At 40.5% G+C, this 22,595-nt stretch overlaps 1 protein-coding gene across 3 annotated transcripts in view; it reads right to left on the bottom strand.

The window, feature by feature from the left end:
• LOC126460663 (serine/threonine-protein phosphatase 2A 56 kDa regulatory subunit gamma isoform) overlaps window positions 1-22,595 on the bottom strand; it is a 338,372-nt gene that overhangs the window by 60,512 nt on the left and 255,265 nt on the right. For all 3 annotated transcript variants that reach the window (XM_050095932.1, XM_050095933.1, XM_050095934.1), the window contains one exon: window positions 16,325-16,384. In XM_050095932.1, the coding sequence (XP_049951889.1) occupies window positions 16,325-16,384 (60 nt within the window). The remainder of the gene's footprint in view (window positions 1-16,324; window positions 16,385-22,595) is intronic.

Raw genomic sequence — 22,595 nt, 5'->3', positions numbered from 1 at the left:
CAGGAAGGAAGAAGAGAAAGAGGAACCACAAACGCCAAAGCAGGGGAATGAGAAGAGAAGGGAAACAAAGGAAGGAAAAGGGAATGAAAAACAGTGATGAGACTGTTCTTATGTTAGCAATGGACAATGTAGAACATTCCATATGAAACCCCAGTTACCTTCCCTAAGGGAGGGGGAAAAAGAATAGCAAGAGGATAGACATGCAGCACAGAAGCAACATAGGATCTGCAGAGGCTATTGTAGGTGGGGTTGGGGGCAGGTGAAGCTGTTCTAGATGTGGTGGGCAAAATCGACCTCATTTAAAGGCACGGTTTTAGTAAGTCATAGCACTGCCTAAGGAACTGATTAATATACTCAAGACCAGGATAATATTGAGGGAGATGAGATGTAACCCTACATTATATTTTGGAGGGATCAGTAGTACCACGACTGGATGAGACGGAAAAGGAAATTTGCCTTTGAACTGGGCTGGTAGAGTAATTGGTTGGTTTGCTAGGGGATGGGAGTTATTGCCTAATAGTGAGGTCATCAATCCCATGATTTAAGATGGCAAAAATTAAGGGAAAACCAACCCAAACACCAAATTTAAGGTGTTGGGAAGGGAAAATGGGCAAACAAAGAGGCCAAAGGAACACCAGGGCAGCAGAGGAGTGGGGAGTGGGTCCTGGAAGCACAATGTGTGCACTGGGATGCCAGCACCACCACCAACCTGTCCCGGTCCCCACACCATATCCTGATTGCAAAAACCTGGGGAAAACATCAGGGGAAGAAGACAAGAAAGGGAAAACAAAATGACACATAAGACAAGATGAAACATTGGAGGAATGGGGGAAGAAGGGGGGGAGGGGGGGGGGGGAGGAAGGAACCTGGCTGGTATGAAGGAAATGCCACAGGCCTCCCAAACCAACAATTCCAAAAGGAAATTCAAGTAGTTAAATCTAGGAGAACAACGCTGCTTGGCAAAGAAAATCAAGGGTGGACATAACCGTGCCCTCACACCGGGGAAAGAAAGGTGGGATGGCATATTTACTGTGAAGGGCTAAAAGGAAGGGGCAGTTAACATGTTAATTATTGTAAAATCAAACAATGAAAAATATAGGATGAAATGTAACTCAGGTCCACCCCTATATGATTTTTACTGTAAAACCTCTTCAAGATAAGGCATGGCGGCAGATCGACCTGGGCAGCAGGATTTATTAAGTAATTTAACATATTTGAAAATTATGACAGATTACACTTTTTTAGTTTTTCTTTAAATATGGTAACGGAGAAATTGATACTACAAATATTAGGGAAAAAAGACGTACCAGGTAGGCCTTCCATTACTAGTTTCGTCCAAGACTTACAAAACTTGCCAAGCTATAGGATTTACAGGAATTACTGAATTACATTCCACCACTTCACGAGGGGTGTTATAGAAACTTTAAATATGACACAATCTGAGAATATTGGTGACAGTGGATTGTTTGATAACAATGATTACTGTTAATAGTTTCTGTGTGCTTTTTAAAGAATAAATTCATTTAAAATCTGTTAAACATGTTATACAGTATGAAGTTAGGAAAAACAGTTTTATTAGAGTTAGTGATAATTTGTGATTGTAGATGTTTGAGAATGTACAAACCAGTCTTCACACAGTACTGTTGTTCTTTATTAATCAATTATTTCTCATGTAAAGTTGTTCTACAAAGGATGTGACTGATTTTTATTTACTTTTATTTACTTTTTTGTTTTGTGGGTGTGGTGTCGAGGGAATGACGCCTCATTTTTTGTCGAGGGAATGACGCCTCATTTACAAACCATCTTTTTTAAAAACTGTTGGTTAGCCTACTCTGCACATCTTCATAGACAGACAAATGCAGCACCACTGGTTTCGTTAATGGCTCAATCTTAACGCCTGTTTTATATGAGCGACTTTTTAGTCAAAATCTACGACACAAAATGTGTCTGCTTCTCATCCCTGTGTAAATCAGCAATCAACCAAGTTGCGAGTGTGTCTATGACGACATCAATGCTCTATTGATTGTGCTGAGTGTGGAATTCTGAATTTCCGAGTATGTTGCACACTGTGCATGCACAGAAACAACGGACTATGGTGGTGCCTGCAGACACAGTAAGTTACACTAGTCCGACTGAACTCATTTCTGTTATAAAAATAGGATTTTGTGCTTTTGTGTCATTTTAATCTTTAGTGCCTTACTTGCTTTGTTTCCGTGACTCATTAAGAAGGTTCTTGGTATTTTCCCTACTACTGTTTTAAATGAAAGAGGAAATATCAGAGAGCAAAAAAGGTATTTACATTTTATACAAAAGAATCCTACACTATGCATTTATAACAACACTGATAAGTAAACATGCTTCAATGAATATTACTACAACAGTAAAAAATGCAGGATAATTTTCAATGTTCTTTGATTACCAAGAACACAAGATAAAAAGAATAATGTAAAATGATGTTATTTATTGTCTTCTACACATTGTTTGATGAGTTGCAAGTACAAATTTTTTTCAAGCAAATGAATGTATATCTTTCAAAATGTTTGGATTACAATTTTTCAAATTCTTTTAGTTCTCAGGAGCGTAAAGCATTTACCAGCACAGCCTCTGAAAAAACACCCACTACCAATTTTATTTTCATCATTAATACACTTTATCATCATTTCCTATTCCTACATTTTGTTGCTGTATTTTGATTTTTTCTTAAAAAGCAGAGTGCCTCACATCTTCAGTTCACCGAACTGCAAAGCAGACAGCTCTCGCAACAAATGCAGTTTCGGCACTGACGTGTATACAAAAAATGTCCACTCGAGAAAAAGGAGATAAGGAGAGGAAAAAAATGCCAGGGGCAGCGCAGTAGATTCACTCGTCTCGAGTAGTCAACTGAGACAAAAAATTCTACTGTGTAAAATGGGCTTTAGGCAATACTGTCTGAGAACGAGCCACTGCTCGAAACAAGTACTGGTAAATAAAAAATTTATAAAAGCAGCAGCTTTAGTACATTATTATTACAACAGTACGCATTCAAAAACAGTATACAAAGGATAGAGTTGGAGGAGGAGGTGCAGTGTCGCATAGAACCTCCTATAACCACCTACTGCAGTCCTGTCCCAACAGCTGCCATCCCATCAAAGGAAGGGTTAACCACTTCCCATCCCATCAAAGGCATGGTTAAACTAGGAAGGCAACCATGTGATCTACAAACTAAACCACTGTCTCTCTTTCTACATGGGTATGAAAACTAAGAACTGAAAACTGCGGCCAAGAGAGAGCTGGACCACCCAGTTGCTGAACATGCTGCCCAGCACGATGTGCTTCACTCTAATAACTGCTTCACAGTCTGTACAATCTGAACCCTTCCCACCGGCATCAGCTCTTCCAACCTGTGCGAGTGGGAACTCTCCCAATTACATATCCTCCATTCCTATAATCCCTCTAGCCTCAAACTTTGCTAATCCTCGTCCTCCACCTGTCTGTCTCCTTCCCCACTTCCACTGCGGTACACACACACAACCTTCTATCCTGCTAGTGCACTTACTAACCCTTTCCTCTTCTCTAACCTTCCTTCCCCTTTCCCTACCTCCCAGCACAGCCTACCGATGCTGCACATAGCAGCCCTACTCTGCTCCCACCACGTCCGTGCACACTCCCACAGGCACTACCAGCATCTTGCCCCACTCCTCCCTTGCTACCCCTCCCTTTCTCTGCCCCCATGCATCCTCCCTACTCCACCACTCACCCTAACAGATTGCTGCTCAAATCAGATGTGGGTCATTATGGGGCCTTAGTAACCGGAGACAGTAGCCACGAGTGTGCGAGTTGCTTTGTGAGAGATCTATTTCTGAGGAAGAACTTTTAGATAAAGTTTATATACTCTAGTATTCTCTTCGTTGTGCTCAACTGCAGTTCACCATCACCACCTCTATGTGGTGAGCAGCACTCTATCCTTCCCATATTGCTGTTATTCCATCCTGGACTTCCATTCTGTGTATGGTTACATATCAGTCTCCCTCAACTATAAACATGGGAACTTTCACTCCAGAGCTGGTGTACTGGTTTAGCTTTGATGTCCCACTATATCTCACATCTTTGTATTAAAGATTGGGGTCCAAGTGAACCACTTCCTCTCACTTATACTCTTTGCTGCCCTGAAAAAAGAACCTAGCTTCAAAAACTAACAGTGTAATCTTAATTTATTTTACCGTGTGTCACCTGTACTGGAAGTTCGACAACTTCAAAGAAAGATTGGCCAGCTAAATTGCCACCTTGCCATTTTAAAAATTTCTGAATGAAATTCCCTCTTAATACAGACACAAAGAGATTCAAAATGAAATCACTTTGATCTTCAGTAGAATTAACGACTGAGTCCTCTGCGTACCGCTCTTAAGATCTGACTGACTGTAAAGCCGAAACCTGTTACCGTATAAAGAAAAAGAAAAGATGATTGTACTGTGAATTCTTCAATTATTTAATAAGAAATTTATTCTGTACATTATATTCACATATCACCACTCCCATGTACCTGTTAGTAAGAAAAGTTTTAGAAAAATAAGTCAATAGTCAACAAAACTGAGTCTCGTTCCACTCTGACGAGAGACAATAAGACTCATTACACAAATTTCAAAAATTATTTAATGAGAAGGTTTTGTGGGAATTTAGGGTCACAGCACGCACTACAGGATATCACAAGTATAGTCTGAAACAACATCTCTGATAACTGGGGTCTTATTTTTGGAGACACTGTAAGGGTACGTTTACACTGGGATACATGTATCGCGACATGTATGAGCGACATGTCAATTTGACATGTCGCGATACATCACCTCATACAAAAATTCACGGAACTTGTATGCGGACCCTCGAGCTCATACATGTCGCGTATACATTTTGTATATCGCTTTTTGGCCATATACGCGACATGTATGAGCGACATTTGAAGAACTCGCGCATGCGCAGTACTATCATTTCCTGTCGTCTTGTCGACTGCCGCTTATTTCGACGATTAGCGCATGCGTAGTACCAGGCTCTTTGGCGGCTGTTTGAGTTTTGAAGGTGCCGACTGTCGTTTCGACGTTAATGTATCTGCATAAAATATCAAAAAGTGCCATATGCAACATTATTCTTCGTGTTTGCGAGGCCATTGTGCAAGTTTTATCCCAAGAAGTGAAGGTAAAAGTTTTATATATATTAGAGTATGTCATACATTAAATAATTTTTTCATGCATCTGGCACGTATATCAATGTTTTGCTGTTATTCCGGCGGCCTCGCGTGATAATGTTGACAACGGATGCCGACAATCGTGTGTGAGACGTCGGCATTAGCAATCGCGCGACAATGCAAATGTTTTGTCGTGAAATCTTCGTTTTACGAGGAATCCCCAGTGGCTAAAAAACGGAGTAACGCCAACTGATCCTCTGGTGGAATCGCTTCCCGAAAGTTTGTGTTGGTTTTGGACACAAGAAGAGCCACAAGTGATAACAAACCGCGGAAATCCTCCATACTCATCCTAACATAATTTCTAAAATATGGCGTTAATTCGCGAGAAACTCTCTGTGCCACCATCTACGCTTCCTCCGCCTTTTCTTCCTATCATCTTCCAAAAGAGCAAGTGTATCAGCACATAAAAATGTGAAAACTTCCAAATCGTCGTCGGAAGCTATCGCACAGTGATACATATCAACCAGTGTAAACGCACGCTCATACATGTATGAGGTTGATACTTGTCAACTCATACAAGTGGCGATACATGTCGCAAAGTCGTATATACATGTATCTCATACATGTGCCGATACAAATCGCAGTGTAAACGCACCTTAACACGAACTACGTGCTTGTATTGACGGACAGCAAATTTATTACGTTTTTGACGTTATTTATGGATGGAAGACTATAAAAAGGAGCTGGGTGTATTTATACAGAAAACATAGCGATTATGTAATTTTATACCAATGAATTGTTCAATTTTCTTGCGGTAGACAAATAGGGAAACATCCTTGCCCAATGATTTTACTCTTGGAAAAGCAGCTCTTGTACACAAATACATAGGGACAGATTTCACAGACATGTTATTGCTGAAAATGTCAAGAACATTGCAAGAATATTGCAAAAGAAGACAACCATTTTCTATTGCAACTGAAGTGTTAACTGAATTAAAACTGGGACATCTCGATACATCACGTACCGTGCACCAGGCTGCTCTTCACAACATGTTTCTTTGCAGCTTTAAAACCTTTTGAGTGTTAACTGTTTCTAATATTCACAGGCCTATGCAGCTTGTCAAGATGAATATTACAAGAAAGTTATCCACCGTTTTTGGCAAGCATAAGCCCACTGTTTTATTAATTGAGGGTAGACTTGAAGGACGGTAGACATATGCAATCACTATTTATATTCAAATAACATCACAGACGACAGCAAAAATTCTCGGTTCAGACAATGTCTTGGATATTAGTTTTAAATGAGAAGACTATAAAGAGGAATTGTGTGTATTTATACAGAAAATGTAGCTAAGACCTTTTATTACATTTGATTATCTTCTCTGCATGTGCAATGTGAAAATGATCACGTTACAAACTCCAAGCAAGGAAGATGCGTTGTTCCACAATTATTTATTTAAATGGTTGAAGTGGGACAAGTAGGATTCAATGACAGATTTCTTAACAGTCTTCCAAGAAATCTGATACTGTAAAAAGAAACCACTTGTCTACTTATGGAAAATAGTTTCCATTAATTTCAACAACTTGGTTGTGCCAATCCCTCCCCCCTCAGAACAGTACTGAGCACACCGTGTCTCCTTAAAGTAAGTACTGATCAGCATCCTGTCAGCCAAGAGATTTTGGAATTAAGCACATACTGTGTCAGAAATAATAAAGAAAAGTTTACTCTTGGGCAGGCCCAATTGCTTCACAAATGCACTTAACTCATACCAAAATAATAGCCATGTCATATTAAATAATTTAATTGGAGAGAGAAAAAAAAATCTACTCAGCAAGCCACAGCAGAACACACACACACACACACACACACACACACACACACACACACACACACAAGAAGGTTGTAATTAGGCAAGCTTTTGGAACCATAGGCTCCTTCTTCAGGCAGAAGTGTTGAAGGGGAAGGAAGAGGGGTAAATGAGAGGCCTAGATAAAGGGGTAGATTTTGAGAAAGTGACACAGAACCGTGGATCCGGGGAGACATACCGCACAAGATGAGCAGGAAACACTGATTGTTGGGGACTCCATTGGACGATATTTGAAAATCTGAGAGCTTAAAGGTAAGAGACATGTAATATCAAAAACAAAGATTACTACTTAAACATCATGCATGAGTTAATAAGATTAAAAATCTAAGAGCAATCTACGTAACAGAGGTGGGAGAAGGGAGTGTGAAAAATAGACAGCAAGTCAATAAAAGATGTAGAAAACTAAAACAGAGTGAAGAAGAGAGTAGTTACTGTGAAGAAATGCTGAAACGGAAGAAATTAAGGTAAATTAAGGCTAGGCGGATGGAGAGAGCAAAGGGCATGTTATAACACTAGTTCCCACCTCCAGAGTTCTGAGACATTGTTGTCTGGGGGAAGAATCCAGATGGCGTGTGTGGTGAAACAGGCACTGAGGTCACGACTGTCATGCTGTAGAGCATGCTTTGCAAAAGAATATTGCATGCAGCCAGTATATATCCTCTGTCTATGCCCATTCACCCTAGTTGATAATTTGGTGGCAGTCATGCCAATGCAGAAGGCTGAAAAGTGTCTATATAACAGCGGGCATTTGACGTGTCACAACACAGGTGGCTCTCCCTTCGATAGTATATGTTTTACCAGTTACAGGACTGCTATAGCTGGTGGTAGGAGGGTGCATACGGCAAGTCTTGCAGCGTTAACGGTCACAGGAGTAGGAGCCATAGGGTACAGAGATGGGTACAGGAGCATAGAGTCTGAAAAGAATATTTCAGAGATTGGGAGGGTGCCTAAAAAGTTTCAGACAGAATGGATCTCATTTCAGGACAGGATTTTAGGAAGTCGTGGTCCTGTCGAAGTAGCTGATTAATACATTCCAGACCAGTATAATATTGAGTCACCAGTGGTGTGCTCTGAAGTTGTCTTTTGAGGGATTAGCAGTACAAGAATTGGATGTGATGGCCCAGGAAATCTGCTTTTCAACTAGGCTGGTGGGGTAAATTATATGCAGGAAGGCTAAGGTAAGAATGGTGGTGTATTGCTGTAAAGAGTCTGCATTTGCCTCAGATACCAAGGCTGTATGGGAGGAAACATTTGAAATGGAAAGGATGGCAACTGTCAGAATGTAAGTACTGTCATTTGTTGGTAGGTTTAACATGGATGGAAGTGTGTAGCTGGCCTTTTGTGAGGCCAAGATCCACATAAAGGAAAGCGGCATGGGATTCTTAATAGGACCATGTGGAATTTAATGGGCAGAAGGTATTCAGAGATTCCAGGAATTTTAACTGATCAGCCTCACCACGAGTCCATATGGTAAAGACGTCAGCAATGTATCTAAACTAAACCAGGTGCTGAAGACATGGATCAAGGGGAAAGCCCCTTCCAAGTGACCCATGAAAATGTTGGCATAGGAAGGAGCCATCCTGGTTCCCATGGCCATGCACCTGATCCATTTGTATGTCTGCCCCTCAAAGGTGAAGTAATTGTTGGTAGAATGTCACACGTTTGGAATCAGGTGGGCACTGACTGAGGAAACGTTCAGCAGACAAACAGACCATGTACGTGGCGGATGTTGGTATAAAAGCAGGTGGCATCAATGGTGACAAGAAAGGTGTGTGGTGGGAGTGGGACGGGCAGAAATTTCAGACAATCTACGAAATGGTTGGTACCTTTGATGTAGGAGGAGAGTCTTTATACTATGGGTTGCTGGTGCTGATCAACTAAGGCAGGTATACATTCGGTGGGTGCTTTGAAGCCAGAAACTATAGGACGGCCAGGATGATTGGGCTTGTGGATCTTAAGAAGAAGGTAAAAGGTGAGGCTGTTTAGTTGGGGTGCGGTGAGAAGTTCTATGGACTGAGGTGTCAGTCCTTCTGAGGTGTCTGACGTTATAAGGAGGGACTGCAGGGATGGAACAAACATACTTCTTTCATTTGAGTACTACAAAAGTAGATACTTTGTCTGCTGGGAAGATAATGATGGAATCATCGGGTTTTACAGAATGTAGAGCCTGGAGCTCTGCAAACGACAGGTTAGGATCATGTTGTAGGGACTTGAAGTGTGGAGCAATGCTGGATGTGGAGAATTCTTGTAAGTCTTGTAAGGGATGATTTGGAGGTAGTTGTGGTGGATCAAGTTGGGATTGTGATCTGAACTGCTCAAGGCAGGGTTCAATGTCAGGTTTGCTGTTGGAAAGATTTTGGGACTGGGTTGCAAAATGATATTTCCAGTTGATATTACGTGTGAAGTAGACGAATCCGTTCTTTCCGGATACATGCTTTTGCACTATCAAAACTAAGGTCCCACATTCTGCTTCTTGAAACCTGCTTGTCCCTTGGAGTTATTCCAAAAGGCCTAAAATAGAAAGTCCCTCGTTTCTGGATGTAATCCTACTCTACACCAGGCTCTTCTACAGTTTCAAATACAGCAATCTATTGCTCTTATCCGACTAATCTGTGTCCTATATGCCTCGTCTGCCAATTTCCACTCCACCATATTTCTCTCCTCCTACAAAACCTAGCAGTTATCTGCCCCTCATGTTTCCTTGGATGATAGCATCCCAAAGCCAACTTCAAACTGCAACAACATCTCAAACTTCACCTCAAAAAACTATTCCACCTTCTTCTAAACTACCTGAACAGTGGTGTTTCCATTCCTGTCCCTTTGCACCTCCCTAAACAGCCACACTCCTCTCATACAAACTGAGTTTGGCCAACCACTTTAACATCCCAGATCAAGAAAAAACCATCATCACAAGAACCAGTCACAACAGTACAGTGTCCTTAACCTCTTATCTAAAGCACTCTCGCCTACTGAATTTTCTATATTATCTAAGGTCCTCACTTTCAGCCCTAAACCTGCATTTGATCATGCTGCTTTGGGGAATGACCTACTTTCCTTCACTAGTAATATCAATTGGTTATATTGCTTTGCAACCCAATCCCAAAATTTTTCCAACAGCAAACTGACCTTGAACCATGCCTTGAACAGTTCAGACCACGATCCCAACTTTATCCACCACCACACTACCTGAAAATCATCCCTTAAAAGCCTTCCACACACCCAGCATTGCTTCACAACCATTCCTCAAATCCCTACAACATGACCCTAACCTGTCCTCTGCACAACTCCAGGCTCTACATTTCCTAAAACCTGATGACTCCATCATTATCCTCCCAGCAGACAAAGGATCTACCACTGTAGTACTTGACCGAAAGGAGTATGTTAGTGAAGGTCTACGCCAGCTGTCCGACATCTCTACATACAGCGTCTGCCATCAAGATCCCATATCTGTGATTTCAAACTGACTAGCAGTCCCTCCTTAAAACCTCAGGCGCCTCCAAAGGACAAACACCTCAACCCACAGCGGCGGAGGGAGGGAGGGAGCGAGCGAGCGAGCGACGGAGGGAGGGAGGGAGGGAGGGAGCGAGCGACGGAGGGAGGGAGGGAGGGAGCGAGCGAGCGAGCGACGGAGGGAGGGAGGGAGGGAGGGAGCGAGCGGCGGAGGGAGGGAGGGAGGGAGCGACGGAGGGAGGGAGGGAGCGACGGAGGGAGGGAGGGAGGGAGCGACGGAGGGAGGGAGGGAGGGAGCGACGGAGGGAGGGAGTGGTGAGTATCAGAATACAGACTAGTGAAGAGGGGCGGAAAGAGGTTTTCAAACTTACACCACTTATTGTCCAAACCGCCAGTTTGTGAGCCAAAAATATCCTTCGAGAATGGGAAAAGTTACCCTAAAATATAATACGGTATGACATAAGCAAAGAAAAGTTTCAAAGTAGACTAATTTTTGTGGTGAATGGTCACTTACTTCAGATACCGTTCGAATAGTAAAAATGGCAGCATTATGTCTTTGATGAAGATCCTGTATGTGGGATTTTCCATGACAGTTTACTATCTATGAACATCTAGGAATTTGACTGTTCAGTTTCACTAATCACATGCCCATTCTGTGAAATTAAAATGTTGTGTTGTGTGTTAGAAACTAGAAACTGAGTCTTACTATGACATAGCGTTAGTTTCTGTTCTACAAGCCACGAACTGCACTGTTTGAAACAGAGCCAATGTTGCACACAACACCATTTACTATCATTTAGTGTCATCAGCAAACAGAAATATTTTAGAATTATCTTTAATACTAGCAGGCAAATCATTTATATAAGTAAGGAACAGGAGTGTCCCACACCATATTTCCAATTCCATGGATTTTTTTCAGCATTTAAAGTTGCTTCGTCTTGGTCCCTCTGATTTACTTGTTAGTTTTGATGTTGTGTCACTTTTTACTCTGGTCCCTCTTGAAGAGTCATTGATTTTAATTAATGAAAAACTTTATATGGAAATGACGAAGCTCTGCCGTTATATTCTGACGTCCACCTATTTTTTATTTTATGACAAATATTTAGAACAAACCAACGGTGTGGCTATGGGGAGTCCTTTATCCCTCATAGTCACTAATCTTTTTATGGGGGACATTGATACATGGCTCTGAAAACATCTGTTTTTGAAGACTTTGTTTTCTGATATATGTTTCTTGTTTGGCCACATGGAATAGACTCTCTGCACTGGTTATTGGACCATTTCAATTGTCTTCATCCAAACATCAAATTCACGATGGAAACTGAAAAGGAGGGAAAGTTGCCTCTTTTGGATGTACTAGTTTATAGAAAAGAAGATGGAACTCTCTGACATAGTGTTTATAGGAAGCCGACAGGTATTTACATGCTACCATTTGCCACCCACCTTTTCAACGTACAGGAGTCCTTTGGCCCTTGGTTAAACAAGCATATGCTGCCTCGGATATTGAGAATTTACCACAGGAGCTGCAACAGCTTAAGGACATGTTCAATAATAATGGCTATACAGACTGACAAATTCGACGTGCTTTTGAGTTTGGACCTCTATCTAAAACTTCTGAAGACACCTTTAGGTCTGTGGCTTTTCTTCCGTATGCTGGGAATGTGTCCGCCAAGATAGTAGACATTTGAAGAAATATGAGATCAGATGTGTTTTTCATCCATCAGCTAAGATTCGAGCATTTCTTGGCTCTGTTAAAAATGATTTAGGTTAGAGGAAGTCTGGCGTTTACAAAATACCGAGTGAGTGGGAAAATTTACACTGGCCAACCTATTAATACCGTCAACAACAGGTGTATTGAACATTATCGCCATACCCGATTATTACAACCAGATAAATCTACAGTGGCTGAGCATTGCCTTACAGAGGGCCGCAGGAGATGCAATTAATTGCAAATGCTTCGCGGTACTGGGATTGTGTTTTAAAAGAATCTGTTGAAATCAGACTAGCAGATAATATCATTAATCGTGATAATGGATACCCACTAAGTAAAACGTGGAATCCTGTTTTATCAGATATGAAGAATAAACGGCATCTGAATCAGCTGGCTATGAATAATGATTTGTCACAATATATTGTTTACAACAGTATATATCACTGGAGGCGCTGCAACTCTTTTTGCTCCAGGAGGCAGCAGGAATGATTGAGCGTGTGTGCATCGTATTTAGCGCATGCACTGTCGTACTTCCGATGCATATAAAGGTGCAGTCATTCGCAAGTGGAATTAGTTATCGGCGAGAGCAGCATAGCTTTTCTCACCTCATGATGGCGGCCAGGTGCACCGCTGAAATATTGTGTTCAGATGAAAGTTTGATCCGGCTGGAAATCCGACAAGAATTTGACTATTCGGCCTTTTACATCAGCAAATTATAAATTAGGATGAATGGGCACAGGCAGAGGGCATACACAGGCAACTTGCAATATCCTGTTGCAGAGCATGCTCTACAGCATGACAATCAGGAACTTGGTGCCTGTTTCACCACACAGGCCATCTGGGTTCTTCCTCCAGACACCAATGTCTCAGAACTCCGAAGGTAGGAACAAGTGTTACAACATGTCATTGGTTCTCGCCACTTACTTAGCCTTAGTTTACGTTAACTTCTTATGTTTCAGTGTTTCTTCATAGTAGCTACTCTTTTTCTTCACTCCGTTTTAGTTTTCTACATCTTTCATTGTCTTGTTCATCTATTTTTGACTGCCCCCTCTCCCACCTCTGTTACGTACAATGCTCTTAGATTTTCACTCTTATTAACTCACACATTTTGTTTAAGCAGTAATCTCTGTCTTGGACATAACGTGTCTCCACCTTTCAACTCTCAGATTTTCAAATCTCGTCTGATGGACTCCCCAACAATCAGCGTTTCCTTCTCATCCCGTGTGGTACGTCTCCTCTGACCCATGGTTCTGTGTCACTTTCCCGAAATCTACAGCTTTTACTTCACCCCTCTTCTTTCCCTTTCAACCCTTCTGCCTGAGGGAGCCTCTGGCTCCGAAAGCTTGCCTAATTACAACCTCCTTTTACCTGTGTGTTCTGCCGCTGTTTGGTGGGTAGATTTTTTTTTTATCTATCCAATCATATTATTTTGGGAAGAATTGATTTTTTCCACTTAATTTTAAAGAGTACAGTCAAACAGTTAACCATGCCTGAACTCCGACAATTTCTTCATTTCTTCTTTCAAAGGTCAGTGAAAGATTTAGTAGGTGGTGTACATGGATCCCATAACAGGCAACACAACCAATACAACATGGAATGCCATGGTAAGTCTGTTATTCACTTCATTAACACTTTGGAAACGAAGCCCGAGCATAGATCGGGCCACAACTAGTGTTAAAAAGAATGCGCCCTGGTAGAGGTGGGGCAGCGATTCTAGACATGCGAGCTACCCATCGCTCAAAAATTGGACTCATTTCATACGAGAAGTCTCACTGCGTGTCCCTTGACTACTGTCACTTTCTGTTGTCAATTTCTAGAATTATTTCAAAAGAAATACTAATGAATGTAACAGCTACTGTCATGAATGGCTGAGCCAATACAATCTCATTGATGTAATTTCGTGTGTATACTTGCAAACTTTGGAGTGTGCTGTTATTCTGCTACAAATACATCATGTTTGTTGTATGAGCAAGAAATTTTGGAAGCGCATGAGGAGGAAGCTGCTAACTCACCCCACACTTCTTCCTTGGGAGGATAGTTGTACTTTCTGTCATTATTTTACAATTTGTAATTTATTGAAGAACTAAAGTACATATGAAATCTTTATGATTGGTCCTTTGTTAGTAGGTATTTCTCTTGAGGACACATCAATTACATATGTGCCAGTAACCCTTTAAATACCAGCATAAGTGGCCAGTTTCTTAGGCTTGATATTCTTCTCAGTTGTCCATCTTCAGTTCTTAATTGATAACTTACAATGTGAACTATGACCTGTATCTAAGAAGACTTTACCATACTGTGATGTACTGTTACCATGCATATTTAATTCAAATGATGTTATTCTTCCTTCCAAATCACTAACAAAGTATGATATTCATTCATCACAATGGAATAAATATACAGCTGTCATAAGCATTGTACAAGTGACTGTCCCCACTCTTGGGAGTTTGCAGGTGGTGTATGTATGACCATCTGCTGTATTTCATAGCACCAGGGGGGAGGGGAGAGATAATGTTTGACCTAAGAAGCACAGATGACACAAGGTGCAAATAATGAGTGGAAGATTGGCAACTGAGTTGCAAATGATGCTATGGTTTATTAATTATTTATAACCGAAGGTGGTAATTGTTCAAGTAATGGGTTTAGGGGAAACGCTGTAACAGTATGTAACTGATGATCGTATTGATACCTTAAACTAGCAGTAAACATTGATTCATACAACAACTGATGACGTTATCATCAAGGAAAATAATGGTAAATTAACAAAGATAGGATGACTTTCCAGTATTGCTTAGTTTCAGCTGACTCCTAGGCATCCTTTGAGTCAATACCCGTATTGGTAAAAATATAGATATTTGCTATCTTTTGACAAGAATGTTAACAACATTTATCAATGTGCAATATTTTGTTTATTCTGAATATCAATAAGATCTGCTGGGAACCTAAATTTTACACACAGTTCTAAGTCACGTATTTCACTGTCACAATTCTGGACGATACTACTCTCTGTGGAGACAACACAAAAAAAACTGTAAAATTAGTTTAATCTACCTTGAGTCAATTGTATGAGCTGCAAGGCAAGGCAAGGAACCCCTATAGGCTAACTGTTCCAGCCAGCCAGCAAACGTGTACAATGGTACAGGGCCAGCCCAACTGTAATGCAGGTAGAGACGGAGCATAAAAAAAAACACACACACACACACACACACACACACACACACACACACACACACACACGTGTCTCAACACATGCCCTGAATTCAAGTTGTGAATTACCTGCAAAAGAATAGCAAGCAAAATATGAATTCACAATTAAGAACAAAATACACTGTGCAAACTCTGGAAACATATGCCAACATAGCAACTGTCCATGTGTGTGTTTAGTTATCAACTGCATACACCGGACTATGTCAATGTTTTGTTTAGACATTCACACAACTGCACTTAACGTTGGTTTTTCATAACAAATAAGAGAAGGGGTATTGTGTTTCCTCAATTTATTCAGTTTCTGGACACACTTCTCTCCTTTTCTCTAATGTAAGAAACTGGCTCTTATTGACATCAAACCTTTCAAATGCTTCTACCCCCTCGAGATAGTTTAAGCACCTTTAACTGACCATTTGTGCATATGTTTACACTTTATAATCTTTCTAGCTTTCTCTGTGAAACTGACAATTTCCCAATTTCTGAGTTTGCAGGCAGGGTGGTGATTTTTACCTCACAGTATTTTTACAGTTTCCCCCCAGTACCTTCTTCAGATGTGTCATGTGCAGACTTAGACTGCTGGCCATCTGAATTTTGACTGTGGGCAGATACCACGCCACCCTTTTACAACAGCAACTATTTTTTCAATGGTAGCAATGGTGGCCCACTCCAAATTTGCTACTTATGTGTGAATGAAATAATGTTACCCATACTGAAATAAGACGATTTACAATGGGACCTGAGAAAAGTGAGGGTCACCCAGATTCCACAGTCCACTTCAATTGTGCCTCTGTTCCGGATGACTAAATTACTGGTACAGTAATGTCTACTGTCCTAGAAATAGTACTTCTGATACCATCAACTCCATTTTAAATTCAGAAACTGGGATATTATTATGATTTTGTTGCTCCTCACCTACAAATATTTTGAGACTTACCTCCCCAATATTTCAAGCAACTCTGCAATGCCATTATGATGCTCAGTTTCATAAATAAACCTGAAAAAGATAAATATGAAATGTATTTATGACCACAAGTTGTGTTTAGGGTTGTGTTACGAAAAGAAAGACTGACTAATGTCAATGAAATGCCCTTCCTTTGCTAATTTTTCCGTTAAGGACAGACAAAGGGCAAAATGCACTCTTGCACTTAGATATATAAATGCCTCCAAAACAATTACAGGTAAAATAATAAAACTTGAGACTATTATGTACAACATAATGCTTCATATTCGGTGCAATTTTTGTTTGATACTGTGTGTAAATATATATTTTATAAGATTTGAATTTTTAATTACCATTGTTTCTATAACACACATTTTCTCGTAGACTGATCAAGAAATAAAACTGGAATTTCACAGTTTACCTCTGCGTAAGAGGCTAATAAAATGTGTGGAACAGATTTTTGTTTAAGAGCATAATTGCTTTGAAATTAATTTTTCAATTTTGCATTACCCGAGACTGTTCTTTTTTCCTCTAATTTTAAAGGAGAACTTTTCTCGAGAAAACATAATGGAAAAGTGCAGCACAGGTTATTCAGCAAGTTATTCTTAAGAACTATATCAAATTTCAGGATGATAGCATTTATAGTTCCTGAGTAAATGTACATTACAGCTCAAAAAAGCTAGGTACAACAATTTGCATTTAAAGATTTTACTTCCAATTTCTGACAGTACTGCTATACCTCTAGTGTCTAATACTGTCCACATCCACTATCTTTATTATCTTCCTCGTCTTCCTGGAGCACTCTCCTCCCCTGCATTCTTTGCCTAGCCAACTTTTGCATTTTTTCTTCTACTGCCCGAGCTTCGTTCAGTCACGCTCCACCAATGCTTCGGAATATCTTCAGTATGAATGCACATGGATGGAAACCTAGTGTCTGCGGGCACTTAATCCTACCTACATTTCCACTACTGAACACTACATAGGCATCAGAATGCACCTATCTTCGCAACAATTGAGGACACAAATACTGTTTTTTGGACAATGCATCCACATAAGGTGATTGTAGCCCTCATTTGTACTCTGTGTTTTCCCACGTACAAATTTTTTTAAGCAGATTGGCTAGGTACCTGAAAGTTGGTTTTATAACACCTAAAACAGTAAGTGTCAAACCATGTTGTGGGTGTATGGCTTTCCACTGGCTTCTGCCTGAAGATATTTGTACTACAATATGTCACAAAGGGAATGTTGAGGATTATCATCTGGGGAAAGTTTGTTAAAGAATATTTCCTCACCTGGCTTACTTCATTGTTTTCACATTATGTAAGTTATCCCCGATAGCTTTTCCATAATATATTTGTTAGTTGTCAATTTCCTTGCCTGTCAGTCTGTTAACACCTCACAGTGGCTTTCCATCTTCCAATTTCTTAAAACTCATTTCTTTCTTCAATTGGAGTAGTCTACCTCCCATTTGCTTTTGAACATGATCCACTCATTCCAGTTTTTCAATTTTAGTTTATGAACCATCAGGATTGGTCTCTAAAACAGCCTTAAAAGCTCTGGAATTTTCATCACCTAGATACTTCACACACCTAACACCATATTGTTCAACTGACCTTCGGAATTCATCCCAGCTGCTTCCGCCCCACCACTCTGCTCCTGGTAATTCTTGCTGCACACTTTATTGTATTCCTGCTGCCACTTTCTTCTTCACTGTCACTGTTGTTCTTTCTTGTGTCGCTCTGAGAGCAATCTTTGCTCTTTACTTGGAAGTCATGACAGATAGTACACCATGAAGTGATGTATGGCCCTTCTTCATCCAGGTTCCATCACAACAGACACACAAGATCTGTCTTTACTACACAGTGTCCTTTGTCCCCTTCCATGTTAATATCTACAGCTTCCTCAACAGCTGCTTTCACGTCCTCCTTGCACTCAACTTCAGGAGCACTAATGAATGTTCTTTGTAATCACTGAATCTAGTGTCACTGTTGCAGGCATGTTCATCAAGCCACAAAACAAATTTGTGCCTCCTCTGCCTACACCTCGAATGGTCTTTGACCTATAGTTACAATGTGGACATGAAATGTTAATCATATGGGTCAGTATTTCTAAGTCAGTTAACCTAAGTCCACTGGAAAATTCATCTTTGGCACTGTACACACCATCACCAATTCGTTCACTAATTTTCTTATTCAGTGAACTCAGTGACGTTGCCAAAATTTGTTCTTCACACTTAGGAGCAGCAAATGTAACTCTTATTTAAATTTCCTGTATCTTTTACATATGAAATTTGACATTTCCTCACTTTTTTGAATATGTATCCACTGTACAACATATTTCGAACAAACCAGGTTGAATGTGCAAAACTAAAAACTGAAATAAGTTTCTAGCACGTACAAGAAGCCAAGCTGTCACCAAAGGTACAAGCAAAGATAATCTTTCTCACAGCCTTCTCTAGATTCATCCAGTGTCTGTTTTGATTGTGTGAATGGAAAATTAACACACACAAAATTTCTAGCATACAGGAGTTGATCACAGCATAGAAAGACGGGATAAGGCAGGCACAGACACCAATACAAACTTTTTTAAAACGTATTTCAGGCCAAAATTCGATTGTGAAACTGTATTACATTTTTCTTAAAGAATCATTCTAATCAATTATGCAATTAAAAAAATTCGAATTTTTTCGCAATTTTGCCCTACATCTGCCCGTAAGTAAATGTAAACATGGTAATCACAACAGGGTTACAAGTCATTCACCTTGATTTACAGGCATACTTTCAGTCCAGACAGCTATTGCATTAACAGAGATGCCCTACACCAGATGATACCAATAAGCTGGGCTATTTATACTTACAGTACTGCAAATTTACTTTATTCCTAGACAAAACACACTCTCATTAGCAAAATAGTTTTTATTGATATGTGATGCATTTGACACCCTACGATGCACACTGGAAAATGTTCTTAAGTTACTACATTTGTTGAAGATATCCGGATGGATAGTGGAAGATTCACTTGCTGTATCTACAACTGTGATTTAGTGAGCCTTTATCTGTCAACACTTAAATTAACACACAATCAATTTTTTTCCATTAATGACTGACATGCTAAGATGATACAAAAATTTTGGCACACAATTTATAGATAGCTGCTTGTGTCAGATCATTACAAAGAGAGGTTATTCTACAAATTTCATTCAGTCAATTTTTGTGCCAAAAGAAATCTGTCAAAAAAGTTGTGGCCATTAAAACAATCCTACCCATGCTGCTCCTCCCCCCTTCCTCCCCCACCCTCTCAACGTACTATCAAAGTTCTTTCAATTGCCTCCATCCCCAATTTTTAGGTTCTCATTTGGATCATTTCTCACATGTCTGTAGGGACTTTATAATTAGCAATAACCAAATTAACAAAATATTTTAAACACTGAAGGCAGTGCCTCTCTGGTTAACAGTGTGAAGGACACACCTCTGATTTATTACACGGTATTTCTGGCATAGAAACCACTTTCCAGTGATTCAGCAATACCAATAACACATCAATATACTAATATTTAAAAAGAGATTCCTATACTGAGAACCATATTAAACTTACTTTGAACACTGTGAATGATCTTACCTGGTGTTAAACGTATACAAGAAGTTCTCAATACTCCAGTGGTATAAAGGACGACCAGTCTCCGTGTATGATGTTGATCAAAATTTGACAACAGTTTGAAACTTCTCAGCTTGAAGCATCAAAAATGTAGACAAGCAGAACATACAGAGACAAGGCACAAGTTTAACCTTAATAAATGCAAAGAATTAAGCACACAGTGAACGAGACAACTACTCCCATCATTCACGTATGTTGGAAACACTGAAAAAGTGATGATAACTGCCGAATATAAGCACCGACTGCCCCGTACGATCTCTGAGAATCAGATCCAAACACACCACTCCTCGTGCCTCCCTGCCTCTCGTCAGCAGCTGCTAGGCGAGCAGAAAGAAGTGGTGGCAGCACTGACTGCAAGCTGACGGCAGTGGCAGGAAGGGGAGAAGCAGAGAAGCAGTAAGAACGAGGGAGCAGGGAAGCAGTGCACGTACTCAGCTGCACCCAGCCAGCGACGGTGCATCACATCTCATTAAACAAACCATTTCATCTACTGAGCCAAAAGCAAGATCTTTCCAGTGATGTTTTTTTTTACTTCAAATTTCCCTGAAATTTCTTTAATTTTCCTGACACCATTTGAAATTCCCTGATTTCCAGAACTTGTGGCAACACTGTGCAAGTACTGCTTGGAATCAACAGAGCAAAAAAATATGCAAGACACCCCGACTGAAAAGAAGAAAAGCGTCTATTTCACCAAGCTTTTCCACAAACATTCTAATTTTGACTTAAAACATACCATTTCATCATCAGACCAAGACACACTATCTCACCCTCTTAGGATCAATATAGAAAATTCAACTGAGTGGAGGGGGAAAAAAAAAATCACTAGACAGATTCGCTGGTCACTACCTCCTGAGGCAAATGTTTAGCTCCACCGATACACACGTATCATAGTAAAAGTGATGACAATAGCCTAGCTTTCAGAACTGTGAGCTGCTGCAGGGTGAGGTGTGTAGGTGTGGCCCGGTATGCTGAAAAATAGAGAGGAGAGGACGGGTTTCCATTTACGAAGTTCACGGAAGCCAGTATTGGGTGTGAATATGCGAGTAGCCCACGAAGTGTAACTAGCACCCAGGTATGCTCACTTGTGTTTTGGAGCACATTCAGATACTGCATATTGACTGTTGCAAAGTTCATGGCCTTGTCTGAGGGAAGTATTGAGACATTCGAGTCCCACAGGTACTGCCTTATGAGGGAGGAGGCTCGGATGAGGGAGAACGCAGGATACTGCTGGGATATTAGTTTGCAAATACGAGCTCTGGGATATTTGCAAAAGAGGAAAGCCCAGGAGAGGTTGTCAGTATTGAGGGATTTTGTGGTGGAGCAGTTGCATTTGCTGCAGATGCCTAGGCTCCAGAGAAATGAGTGTCCAATATGGAAGAGAAGGATGTGGGCTTCAGTAAGATTGAGATCGACACTGAGGAGTCTCACTTTGGATTTGGAGAAAGGAGTTAAGTTGTTGCATTTAAGTGGAGGAATACTATTTAACTACAAGTCAAGACCACAGATGTCATCAAGGAGCAACCCACCTTCAGGAAACTGATAAATACGGACTCAGCTTGATTAAGGACTGGGGGTTTGGTAATATTTTCAGGAACAATTGAAGTGGTAATGTCGGTAATCGAGAATTCCTGGAATGCCGGGAGAGGACGGTTTGAGAAAGAGATGTGGAGTCCTTTGGATCTGCGTTGTAACTGTTTAAGACAAGGATCGATGCTCGATCTTTTAGTCTCAGGATGCAGTTAGTTGGTGAAGCTGTATTTCCAGTCGAGGTCAAATCTGGACAGTGAGTGCGACCAACCACAGAAAGTTATTTGTGTGGTGGTCAAAACTCTAAATCACTAATTCCTATATAAATGAGTTACTCAGTTTCAAGAAACCAAATAATGACTTAATGGAATCAGCCACATAATGCTACAATTGGAAAGAATGGATGTATCTCAGGATTGGAGAGGGACCTGCACGAGAGTATAAGTATATAACGGTCAGTTCTGTGAAGTGTTGGGTCTTGACTGGGGTTATGGTTAGGTTTAGGTGGCATGAGTGCTGGGATTGAGAAGTAAGCAAAGAGTTGAGGTTGGGCTTGTTGGCTTGGAGGGGGCAGTGGGGATTAAAGCCATTACTGTAGACAGTAGCTGTGGAAGATTGGGAGAGGAACATGACTTCTGAGGTGTTTGTTAACACACTGGCAAATGCTAAGTAAGCATTAACCAGACTGGAATTTAAGGATGGATTCACAGAGAGAAGGGTTGCAACTAAAGATGGAGACTTTTAATAGAGTATTTTAGAGTAATACCAAAAGGTTGTTGAGTCAATAAAGTGAGAGCAAATCTGCACAAGGAATGTAGGTACCCAGGTACATGGTTACCAGACATGGTGTGAATGCTAAAAATATAAAAAGAGGGGCTTGAGCTTTTGCACCTGAAGGGGGGGGGGGGGGGGGGGAGATTCGAACAAAGTGAAGGATTTCAGTGTAATGACAAACAAGGTGCTGAAAGAATGCACAGAAAATAAGAAAATGGACTGAATTTGCCTCATGCCTGAATAGATTCCAGTCACACCTGATAACTGCATCGAGGGTCAAAACTGTTCATGTATAAGCTGAAAGTCTAAC

Source organism: Schistocerca serialis, chromosome 1, assembly GCF_023864345.2.
Source record: "Schistocerca serialis cubense isolate TAMUIC-IGC-003099 chromosome 1, iqSchSeri2.2, whole genome shotgun sequence".
Taxonomy (NCBI): domain Eukaryota; kingdom Metazoa; phylum Arthropoda; class Insecta; order Orthoptera; family Acrididae; genus Schistocerca; species Schistocerca serialis.
The sequence above is the reverse complement of the archived record's forward strand: the minus strand, read 5'-3'. Positions and strand labels throughout refer to the sequence as shown.